This window comes from Crinia signifera, chromosome 19, assembly GCF_055691185.1.
Source record: "Crinia signifera chromosome 19, ASM5569118v1, whole genome shotgun sequence".
In the NCBI taxonomy this organism is placed as follows: domain Eukaryota; kingdom Metazoa; phylum Chordata; class Amphibia; order Anura; family Myobatrachidae; genus Crinia; species Crinia signifera.
This window is the reverse complement of record NC_139226.1, coordinates 105,367,060-105,379,545: the sequence shown is the minus strand read 5'-3', so window position 1 is coordinate 105,379,545 and position 12,486 is coordinate 105,367,060. Positions and strand designations below refer to the sequence as shown.

The following is a 12,486-nucleotide window of genomic DNA, read 5'->3' as shown; positions in this document are numbered from 1 at the left end:
GGGCAGTGAAAATGAAAAATTACATTTTTTTACACAAAAATGCAGTTCTGGCTCAAAATTTTTCATTTTCAGAAGGTATGAAGGAGACAAAGCACCCCAAAATCTGTGCCCCAATTTCTCCCGAGTACGGCAATGCCTCACATGTGACCAAAAAATACCATTTGGGTGCATGGCAGGACTCAGAAGGGAAGGAGTGATTTTTGGATTTTGCAGCTCAGATTCTGGTGGAATTTTGGTGGGTGCTATGTCGCATTAGCAAGACCCCCCAAGCACCAATACAGTGGAACCCCCCCCACAAGTGACCCCATTTTGCAAACTACACCCCTCAGGGAATTGATCTAGGGGTATAGTGTACATTTCAAACCCCCAGGGGTTTCACCAATTTTGATACAACTGGGAAGTGAAAATGAAAAATTACATTTTTTTACAGAAAAATGCAGTTCTGGCTCAAAATTTTTCATTTTCAGAAGGTATGAAGGAGAAAAAGCACCCCAAAATCTGTGCCCCAATTTCTCCCGAGTACGGCAATGCCTCACATGTGACCAAAAAATACCAGTTGGGTGCATGGCAGGACTCAGAAGGGAAGGAGTGATTTTTGGATTTTGCAGCACAGATTTTGGTGGAATGAATGGTGGGTGCAATGTTGCACCAATACAGTGGAACCCCCCCACAAGTCACCCCATTTTGCAAAGTACACCCCTCAGGGAATTCATCTAGGGGTATAGTGTACATTTCAAACCCCCAGGGGTTTCACCAATTTTGATACAAGTGGGCAGTGAAAATGAAAAATTACATTTTTTTACACAAAAATGCAGTTCTGGCTCAAAATTTTTCATTTTCAGAAGGTATGAAGGAGAAAAAGCACCCCAAAATATGTGCCCCAATTTCTCCCGAGTACGGCAATGCCTCACATGTGACCAAAAAATACCAGTTGGGTGCATGGCAGGACTCAGAAGGGAAGGAGTGATTTTTGGATTTTGCAGCTCAGATTCTGGTGGAATTTTGGTGGGTGCTATGTCGCATTAGCAAGACCCCCCAAGCACCAATACAGTGGAACCCCCCCACAAGTGACCCCATTTTGCAAACTACACCCCTCAGGGAATTCATCTAGGGGTATAGTGTACATTTCAAACCCCCAGGGGTTTCACCAATTTTGATACAAGTGGGCAGTGAAAATGAAAAATTACATTTTTTTACACAAAAATGCAGTTCTGGCTCAAAATTTTTCATTTTCAGAAGGTATGAAGGAGAAAAAGCACCCCAAAATCTGTGCCCCAATTTCTCCCGAGTACGGCAATGCCTCACATGTGACCAAAAAATACCAGTTGGGTGCATGGCAGGACTCAGAAGGGAAGGAGTGATTTTTGGATTTTGCAGCTCAGATTCTGGTGGAATTTTGGTGGGTGCTATGTCGCATTAGCAAGACCCCCCAAGCACCAATACAGTGGAACCCCCCCACAAGTGACCCCATTTTGCAAACTACACCCCTCAGGGAATTCATCTAGGGGTATAGTGTACATTTCAAACCCCCAGGGGTTTCACCAATTTTGATACAAGTGGGCAGTGAAAATGAAAAATTACATTTTTTTACACAAAAATGCAGTTCTGGCTCAAAATTTTTCATTTTCAGAAGGTATGAAGGAGAAAAAGCACCCCAAAATCTGTGCCCCAATTTCTCCCGAGTACGGCAATGCCTCACATGTGACCAAAAAATACCAGTTGGGTGCATGGCAGGACTCAGAAGGGAAGGAGTGATTTTTGGATTTTGCAGCTCAGATTCTGGTGGAATTTTGGTGGGTGCTATGTCGCATTAGCAAGACCCCCCAAGCACCAATACAGTGGAACCCCCCACAAGTGACCCCATTTTGCAAACTACACCCCTCAGGGAATTCATCTAGGGGTATAGTGTACATTTCAAACCCCCAGGGGTTTCACCAATTTTGATACAAGTGGGCAGTGAAAATGAAAAATTACATTTTTTTACACAAAAATGCAGTTCTGGCTCAAAATTTTTCATTTTCAGAAGGTATGAAGGAGAAAAAGCACCCCAAAATCTGTGCCCCAATTTCTCCCGAGTACGGCAATGCCTCACATGTGACCAAAAATACCAGTTGGGTGCATGGCAGGACTCAGAAGGGAAGGAGTGATTTTTGGATTTTGCAGCACAGATTTTGGTGGAATGAATGGTGGGTGCTATGTTGCACCAATACAGTGGAACCCCCCCACAAGTCACCCCATTTTGCAAAGTACACCCCTCAGGGAATTCATCTAGGGGTATAGTGTACATTTCAAACCCCCAGGGGTTTCACCAATTTTGATACAAGTGGGCAGTGAAAATGAAAAATTACATTTTTTTACACAAAAATGCAGTTCTGGCTCAAAATTTTTCATTTTCAGAAGGTATGAAGGAGAAAAAGCACCCCAAAATCTGTGCCCCAATTTCTCCCGAGTACGGCAATGCCTCACATGTGACCAAAAAATACCAGTTGGGTGCATGGCAGGACTCAGAAGGGAAGGAGTGATTTTTGGATTTTGCAGCTCAGATTCTGGTGGAATTTTGGTGGGTGCTATGTCGCATTAGCAAGACCCCCCAAGCACCAATACAGTGGAACCCCCCCCACAAGTGACCCCATTTTGCAAACTACACCCCTCAGGGAATTGATCTAGGGGTATAGTGTACATTTCAAACCCCCAGGGGTTTCACCAATTTTGATACAAGTGGGCAGTAGGGTGGCCAATCCCGGGATCGGGATCGGCGGGATCCCGGGATTTGGCCCCCAAAACGCCGGGATTTCAATCCCGGGATTGGAATTTCCAATCCCGGGATTTCGGGATTAAACTGCGCATGCGCAGTTTAATGCCGGGCAGCGTCTGAGCACTCAGACGCTGCCCGGCTTCTCCCATACCCCGCAGTGCGCAGCGTGACGAGGTCACGCTGCGCAGGGCACAGCCGCACATCCACGGCTGCCCGCCCGCCCAGCGCTCCCGGCCATACGCCCGATCGCCCACCCACCCAGCGTTGACGCCCGCCCGCTCACCGGCACCCAGCGCTGACGCCCGCTCGCCCACCCACCGCTGACGCCCGCTCGCCCACCCAGCGCTGACGCCCGCTCGCCCGCTCACCGGCACCCAGCGCTGACGCCCGCCCGCTCACCGGCACCCAGCGCTGACGCCCGCCCGCTCACCGGCACCCAGCGCTCGCCCGCTCACCGGCACCCAGCGCTCCCTGACAACCGCCCACCCACCCAGCGCTCGGGCGCCCATGGTGTTTTTTTATTATTAGGGAAGCCAATCCCGGGATCCCGGGAATCCCGGGATTGAGCATTTTTCAATCCCGAATCCCGGGATTGAAAAAATGCCCCGGGATTGGCATCCCTAGTGGGCAGTGAAAATGAAAAATTACATTTTTTTACACAAAAATGCAGTTCTGGCTCAAAATTTTTCATTTTCAGAAGGTATGAAGGAGAAAAAGCACCCCAAAATCTGTGCCCCAATTTCTCCCGAGTACGGCAATGCCTCACATGTGACCAAAAATACCAGTTGGGTGCATGGCAGGACTCAGAAGGGAAGGAGTGATTTTTGGATTTTGCAGCACAGATTTTGGTGGAATGAATGGTGGGTGCTATGTTGCACCAATACAGTGGAACCCCCCCACAAGTCACCCCATTTTGCAAAGTACACCCCTCAGGGAATTCATCTAGGGGTATAGTGTACATTTCAAACCCCCAGGGGTTTCACCAATTTTGATACAAGTGGGCAGTGAAAATGAAAAATTACATTTTTTTACACAAAAATGCAGTTCTGGCTCAAAATTTTTCATTTTCAGAAGGTATGAAGGAGAAAAAGCACCCCAAAATCTGTGCCCCAATTTCTCCCGAGTACGGCAATGCCTCACATGTGACCAAAAAATACCAGTTGGGTGCATGGCAGGACTCAGAAGGGAAGGAGTGATTTTTGGATTTTGCAGCTCAGATTCTGGTGGAATTTTGGTGGGTGCTATGTCGCATTAGCAAGACCCCCCAAGCACCAATACAGTGGAACCCCCCCACAAGTGACCCCATTTTGCAAACTACACCCCTCAGGGAATTCATCTAGGGGTATAGTGTACATTTCAAACCCCCAGGGGTTTCACCAATTTTGATACAAGTGGGCAGTGAAAATGAAAAATTACATTTTTTTACACAAAAATGCAGTTCTGGCTCAAAATTTTTCATTTTCAGAAGGTATGAAGGAGAAAAAGCACCCCAAAATCTGTGCCCCAATTTCTCCCGAGTACGGCAATGCCTCACATGTGACCAAAAAATACCAGTTGGGTGCATGGCAGGACTCAGAAGGGAAGGAGTGATTTTTGGATTTTGCGGCTCAGATTCTGGTGGAATGAATGGTGGGTGCTATGTGGCATTAGCAAGACCCCCGAAGCACGGTGAAATTATGAACCTAATAATCCATAGATGTGTGGTATATTTTAAAACACTCCTTTATACATAGGCCGGGTTTGTCGGGGCAAGTGTCACACTGGAAAATAGTTTGCTTTCTTATTCCCTTTTTATAGCAAACTTTGCACCTTTTTTGTGTCCTGCCCTTTTTTCCAGTGGAGGGGATTTCATCAGGAAAATGCTGCCCTGGTACAATACAGGGGCCAGTACTAGAAGTACTGGGGCCCTCTGCCTGCTGGTTCCCAAATATTAGGCCCTTTATGACTTCCTCTTGAAAGTGCATAAATGTCCCCCTCTGGGCGGTAGAACGGAATAGCACGTAAGCGTTATACAGTGCCATCTGGATGATATACACGGCCAGCTTCTTGTACCAGATTTTTGTTTTCCGCAGGGCACTGTACGGCTTCAGTACCTGATCTGAAAGATCCACTCCGCCCATGTACCTATTGTAATCCAGGATACAATTAGGTTTTGAGGTGTGGGTACTGGTACCTCGTACAGGGACGGAGGTGGTACTGTCTCCGTGAATTGTTGTCAGTATAAGGACATCCCTCTTGTCCTTATATTTGACCAACAACATATTTTCGGTGCATATTCCCCTGCTTTCACCCCTTCTCATTACTTGGGCAATGTGCGTTTTTGGGAGGCCTCTTTGGTTCTTGCGCACAGTACCGCAAGCTGCTGTACCTCTTGAACCAAGGGCCTTAAACAGGGGGATGCTAGTGTAAAAGTTATCCACATAGAGGTGATAACCTTTATCCAGGAAGGGGTGCACTAAATCCCAGACAATTTTTCCACTAACACCTACGAGGGAGGGGGGGCATTCTGGCGGTTCAATTCTTGAATCCTTCCCTTCATATACCCTAAACCTGTGAGTGTACCCTGAGGTGCTTTCACACAGCTTATACATTTTTATGCCATACCTTGCCCTCTTACTGGGAAGGTACTGGCGGAATTTAACCCTTCCTTTAAAATGTATAAGGGACTCGTCTATGCAAATGAATTTATCTGGGATGTACATGTCTTCAAATTTGGCACTGAAATGATCAATGACCGGCCTGACTTTGAATAGCCGGTCAAAGGTGGGATCATCTCTGGGTGGGCACTGTGCATTATCGTTGTAATGCAAAAATTTAAGGATCGTCTCAAATCGAGCCCGGGGCATGGCCATACGGTAAAATGGGGTGCTGTACAGAACATCTGTACTCCAATATTGCCTAATTTCTGGCTTTTTTACTATGCCCATATGAAACACCAGACCCCAAAACGTCATCATCTCTACTGCATCTACAGGGGTCCACCTAGCAAAAGATGACGTGGGGTTTTGAGCAATAAACTGCTGGGCATATAAATTAGTTTGGTCCACCATTAAATTTATAAAATCATCAGAGAAAAATAATTTGAAAAAGTCAATTTCTCTGAGACCTGTGGAATCAAATTGGATTCCTGGCATGGCCAAAAACTCAGGAACCTGGGGCTCAAAATTGTCTGGTGGTGGGGTCCATACGAGATCAATTATTGGGGGGGGGGTCTCAGCTGCTCTACGGGGGCGTCTTTGAGGGGGTCCCTCATCACCAGAGGAGGAAGAGGAGCTTAAGGCGAATCCTTCAAATTCCCCGCTTGCATCACTGGCTGTGTCAGAGTCAGAAGCAAGCATGGCATATGCCTCCTCCGCTGAATACATTCTTCTGGATGACTGGGATGACATTTGGGATGCCATTTTTATTTTTGTGTTACTGGTAGTGAAATGTTTCAACACGTGTATAGTGTAGGGGGGGGTACAAACTTTATTTCAACCCGGGGGGTCTGTAGTGTGTAGTGTGTATGTAGTGCAGAAAAAAAAAAATACTTTATACCCAAAAAAAAAATTGAAGGGGTTAAAAAAAAAAAAAAATTGAAGGGGTTAAAAAAAAAAAATTGAAGGGGTTAAAAAAAAAAATTGAAGGGGTTAAAAAAAAAAATTGAAGGGGTTAAAAAATAAAATAAAAAAGGTCCTGCGCCAAAAATTGAGCACAGATGTTGGTCAGTAACGTCCGTCACTGAACAGCGCTCAAAGGCAACAGGAATTTGATCAAAAAAAAAAAAATAGATCAACCCTGTGCCGAAAAAGATGATCAGTGATGTACGTCACTGATCAGCGCACAGCGGCCACAGGACACCCACAAAATCACAGTGTGTGTAAAAAAAAAATTAAAAAAAGACCCCACAGCACACACAAAAAAAAAAAAGGTGATCAGTGATGCGACACTGATTACCAGTGAGGGGCAGCAGGTGCACAACCTTTGGTGCAACTGACAGTGCAACTGGCAGGTATATATATAAAAAAAAAAAAACCTCTGCACCCCCAAAAAGTTGCTGATCACCTCAGATATAGTGATCAGCACAAAAGGCGGGGGCAGCAGACACAAAATTTAGCACTCTCTATCACTCTCTGTCACTATCTCTCTCTATCTCTCACTATCTAACACTCTATGACACTGCAGCAGCAGCAGTGACAGGTATATATACAGATGGAGCTGGCCTTATTATTGCTGGCGGAGCGCCAGGACCGTGTCCCTGGCGATCCGCCAGCAATCTGGCGCTCTGGCTGAATGAGACGCTCGTGCGTCTCCCACGCACGAGCGTCTCAATAGCCGGGCGGCGAGGCGGCGCGGCGGGTGCAGTCCTGCCCGTCTCCAGCTTCAGGGAGACGGGCAGGGCTGCGGGGGGCTGCGGGGTGGCGGTGTGGACCGGCGGGGACCCGGGGAAGCCGGCGGGGACCCGGGGAAAGGCACCGTCGGAACGGGACGCGCGTGCACCTCGTGCACGCGCGTCCCCTTCCGACATACAGATGGCGAGGGGCGGGGGATGGCGGGTGGCGAGTCCTCCGCCATCCCCAGCAACGACAAGCCCGGCGCTATCTGTATATATATATATAAAAAAAACCTGCGCCCCCAAAAAGTTGCTGATCAGTTAATTTATACTGATCAGCACAAAAGGGGGGGCAGCAGTCAGTTATATAAAAAATATATAGCACAATCTGTCACTATCTCTATCTCTCTCTCTCTATCTCTCTCTATCTCTCTCTATCTCTCTATCTATAACTATCACACTGCAGCAGCACAAAATATAGCACTCTCTGTCACTAGGCCTCTCTATCTCTCTCTCTCTATCTCTCTCTATATCTCTCTATCTCTTTCTATCTCTCTCTATCTCTCTCTCTCTATGTCTCTATCTATAACTATATCACACTGCAGCAGCACAAAATATAGCACTCTCTGACACTATCTCTCTCTATCTCTCTCTATCTAACGCTATTACACTGCAGCAGCACAAGTTCACAACACAGGAAGTCACAAGTAACAGGATCCAGGAAGCATCCAGCACACTACAAGCAGTGATGAAGCAGTGATCAGGCAAGGTATTTGCAAGGACCAGGTAAGTATTTGGCAAGGTTCAGGTCAGTATACTGCGGCAGCTAGGCACGGTGACCGCACTGCACGCAATTCCAGACCGGAATGGCGTCTGCAGTGCAGTCACCGTTAGTTTAAATCCCCCTCCTTGGCTGTGATTGGTCCGTCGGTCCGACGAACCAATCACGGCCTTTGGGGGCGGGCGGGGTGAGGTGGGGTGACACCAGTGTCACCCTTACACCCCGCGGTGATTGGTGCTGTACTTTACAGCACCAATCACCTCCGATCGCGTGTCACCGGCGAACGTTATTCGCCGGTGACACAGAAAACGCTGTAATTGGCTGTTCACACTGAACAGCCAATCACAGCGATCGCTGATGGGGGGGCGGCATCGCAGCCCCCCCTGGGCATGCACGGACATGTCTGCTGTCAGGGACAGCAGACATGTTGAAACTGTCACCGCGTCTATAGACGCGGTGACAGTTACAAGCCATGACGTACATTTACGCCATGTGTCGGGAAGTACTTCCCAACCATGACGTAAATGTACGTCAATTGTCGGGAAGGGGTTAAAAAGATCCATAGGTGGAGCTGATTATTTCACTTGTGATTCTGTGCGGAGACCTGCAAAACGTGTACTGCGTGGGGGTCCTGAGGACCTAGGTTGAGAACCGCTGTTCTAGAAGGCTCTAAATAAATAAGTAAGTAGATTCTGATTGGTTGCCCATGGCAACATCCCATCTTCGATCGAACTCCATCTTAGTAAGTAAACCCCGCATTGTTTAGTATTTATAGTGTACACCTGCATTTTCTTTTTTTTTTCAGGGGAACTTGCATGAGCTATGACTGTTATCAATGGGAAATGAATGTCTGGTACTTGTTTCCTAGCACGGTCACAATCGCGGGCATCGGGTGTCATTTTTAGTGGTCTGCGACGCGACCGACGCGATGCCCCCGATTTTCCCATTGAAATGCATTGAAAAAAGTCAATATCGCGTCTGTCGCGTCGTATGCGGCTAAAAAAGGCTTAAATGGTCCAGACGCGATGCCCCCGATTTCCCCATAGGAATCAATGTTAAATGGCTCAATTTACCAAAATCATCATAGGGAACAATGGTAAATGGGCCAGAAAACCCCAAAAACACCCCTGAACAGTGAAATGTCCCCACAAAAGTAGTTGATGCCACCCCACGATCAACGCGAACCCGAAGTGTGGCGAGCGCAGTGAGCCCGCGAGGGGCGGCGGTACGCGTCCTCCGACCTTTTCATACCCCCACTATCCACGTCGGCGTGGAGTTGAGAATAGAATAGTGTGGCGAGCGCAGCGAGCCACCGAGCCCGAAGCGTGGCGAGCGCAGCGAGCCCCGTGAGGGGACGCGGATACCTTCACAGGTAAACGCGTCCCTTCGCGGGCTTCACAGGTATCCGCTGCGCTCGCCACGCTTCGGGTTCGCGTTGATCGTGGGGTGGCGTAAACTACTTTTGGGGGGACATTTCACTGTTCAGCAGTGTTTTTGGGGTTTTCTGACCCATTTACCATTGTTCCCTATGATGATTTTGGTAAATTGAGCCATTTAACATTGATTCCTATGGGAAATCGGAGGGCATCGCGGGTAAATTGAGGCATTTAACATTGTTCCCTATGGGGAAATCGCGGGCATCGCGTCGGTACCATCGCACCCGATTTTTTAGTGCATGCGATGGCCGCGATGCCCCCAATTTTTCCTCACGATGCCCACGATCATGATCGTTGTGGCCGTGCTAGGAAACAAGTACCGAATGTCTTCCTTTTACAGTGTACAGTATCTGTATCTGATGCAAAATAAAATCTAAGTGGATATTTTTTTCTTTTATCTCTTAGTATATTTGTTGTGGGTCCCTTTCAGTTGCTGCGTCCGCCAATCCCACGCTGGGGAAGGTAAGAACAAGAAAGAAATCTCCATACTCCATTTACTAAAGGGGAATACACACAGGCCCTCATTCTTATAGGTTCGCTACGTTTTGATGTAAAAGAACTGCGCATAAGCAAATATGCGCATGCGCAGGTCTTCACTGCGGGCTTAGTCTCGGCGGTTTTCACAGCATGCAAGCATTTCCTGGGCGTACCCCTGAGTGTCCCCATGCGAATGGGGGTGGCCACCTGCCTTACGTGGGTGGACGGCTGACCTCACCAGATGTCAGCTGCCCGCCCCGTTCTCGGAGCAGGGCGCCGCTAATCTAAATCCCCAGAGAGTAGTTTAGATTAGCAAGCGCTTAAGAAATCATTCGATGGTGGCCGACCATCGACGAATAGCAGGGGGCCGGTGTTCGGCCACCTGCTGGGCGGCGTTACAAGGCTCACAAAGCAGCGAACTAACCACTTAACCAATGAACGGAATCCTAGGGTGTACATGTGGTAGGGAACATAGCTTGTAACCTCCACTGGGGCAGGGACTGATGTGAACGGTCAATAATTATCTGTAAAGCGCTGCGGAATATGGGCCTGATTCTGGTTCACTTGCAAAAGCAAATTTTCTCTCTAATGGACAAAACCATGTGCACTGCAGGTGGGGCAGATGTAACATGTGCAGAGAGAGTTAGATTTGGGTGGGGTTTGTACTTCAAACTGATATCTATATTGCAGTGTAAACATAACACAGACAATATTTACTCAGAAACAAAACAACTCACCCAAATCTAACTCTCAGTGCACGTTACATCTGCCCCACCTGCAGGGCACATGGTTTTGTGCATTAGGGAGAGAATTTGCTTTTGCAAGTGAACCAGAATCAGGCCCTTTGTGTGTGCTTTATAAATAACTGTATTGGTAATAACCTGTAAGAAGCAGCCATACTGCACCAACTTACTCTCTGTTTATCTTCTCTCCTAGACCAGACATCTACACACAGCGCTGCCCTGACCGCAATTGATACATTTGGGGGGAAATTTACTAAGATGTGTATTCTACTTCACATGTGATGTTGCTATAGGCAGCCAATCAGAGTCTACTTCTTATTTAGCACCCTCTAGAAGATAGTAGACAGGATCTGATTGGTTGCGCAGAGCAACATCACATGTGAAGTAGAATACACATCGTAGTAAATTTCCCCCTTGAAGTGTTTATTGAGTTTGAACCTTAACAAACACTTTAAGCTATCTTATCTAAAGTAAATCACACTGATGCAAACAAGACTCGGGCACCAAAGCATTAGATTGAAAGGTCATAGATATTTTTTAATGCAAAATATGTTTATTGAATTTTGAAGGGGGGGGTACAATAAACGGGAATACAGAGTGCAGGGTAGTCTTAACAATAAACCAACAGTATATAAAATTGCATGGATGTATGAGCGTAGGAAAGCTTAAGAAGGTAGGGGGTGAGGGGGATTCAGGTCATAAAAAGGAGGGGCGAGGAGGGGAAGGGGATTGGGGGTGGCCGGGGTGGATCCGATATAAAGCATAAAAGTCTGTTAGGAGGTGATAAGCATATATTCCTCTAGAGTATTTAAGGGGTGTGGGTGGAGTGTATGTGAGGTATATGGGGTCTGGGACGTCGTCAGCGAGTTGGGGTATCACTAGGGCAGTTGTGGTGGGAGGGGGTGTAGTGCTGCTCTATATGAGGGAGATTCTTTAAAGTTTATCCATGCAGACCAAGTATCCCTAAAGGCGGCGGAGTCGTCTTCGGCCAAGCATACTATATCCTCCATATCCATATAAGAGTCTAACCGGCTAAACCAGTCTAAAGTTGTTGGGGGAAGTGGCGAGCGCCACCGGACTGGAATAACTGCCTTTGCCGCATTGTTTAGGCGGCAAAGGATAGATTTTTTATATCTTGAGATTGAGCCTGTTGAGTAGTGGAATAACCAGAACAAAGGGTCTGATAGGGCTGGTTCACCCAGTATTTTCTCAGAAATGGCAATAACATTACGCCAGTATGGTTTTATGGATGGGCAGCTCCACCAGATGTGTAGGAGGTCTCCTGGGCTTGCGGAACACCGCCAACATTTGTTGGGAAGACCGAGGCCAATTTTAGAAAGTGTGTCAGGGCATCTGTACCATTGTGACAACTACTTATATTGCGTCTCGACCACCAGTGTGCTAGGGGAACAATGATGTGCTAATTTGAAAATTTTTCCCCAATCATCGTCTTTGAGATCTACCTTCAGGTCTGTATTCCATCTCGTAGTGAAAGGAGGAGGGCTATGGTACCTGTCTTCCAATAGGAGATTGTAGATCTGGGATACTGGGCGTGATGGATGATCTTTCGCATCACATAGCTGTTCAAAGGGGGTAAGGGTGGAGGTAATTGGGGTCGAGGGTTCAGGGAGGTAAGGTAGTGGCGTGTTTGAAGGTATCTCCAAAGGTCATTTGCAGGTAAGTTCCATTTATTTTGTAGATCCGTAAAAGGGACTACCGATCCCTCGGACAATAGCTGGCCCACTCGGTATAGCCCCCGATCATACCATGGGCGGAAGGCAGTGGCCTCGTGTCCGGGGGGGAAGCGTTTGTCAAAAAGAAAGGACATGTAGGGGGAAGTGGGTGAGGAGATGGATGGTGATTTGCGAACAGTCTTCCAACAGACTAGGGTTGGGCTTATTGTAGGGTGGGTAGAGCTGGGTAGGTGTGAGAGCCAAGGTGTAATATTGATAGGGGAAGAGAGTGAGTGGTTCTCTATCTGG

At 47.5% G+C, this 12,486-nt stretch overlaps 1 protein-coding gene across 2 annotated transcripts in view; it reads left to right on the top strand.

The window, feature by feature from the left end:
- LOC146042827 (membrane-spanning 4-domains subfamily A member 4A-like) overlaps positions 1 to 12,486 on the top strand; it is a 42,930-nt gene that overhangs the window by 14,041 nt on the left and 16,403 nt on the right. For both annotated transcript variants that reach the window (XM_083163083.1, XM_083163082.1), the window contains exon 5: positions 9,690 to 9,746. In XM_083163083.1, the coding sequence (XP_083019209.1) occupies positions 9,690 to 9,746 (57 nt within the window). The remainder of the gene's footprint in view (positions 1 to 9,689; positions 9,747 to 12,486) is intronic.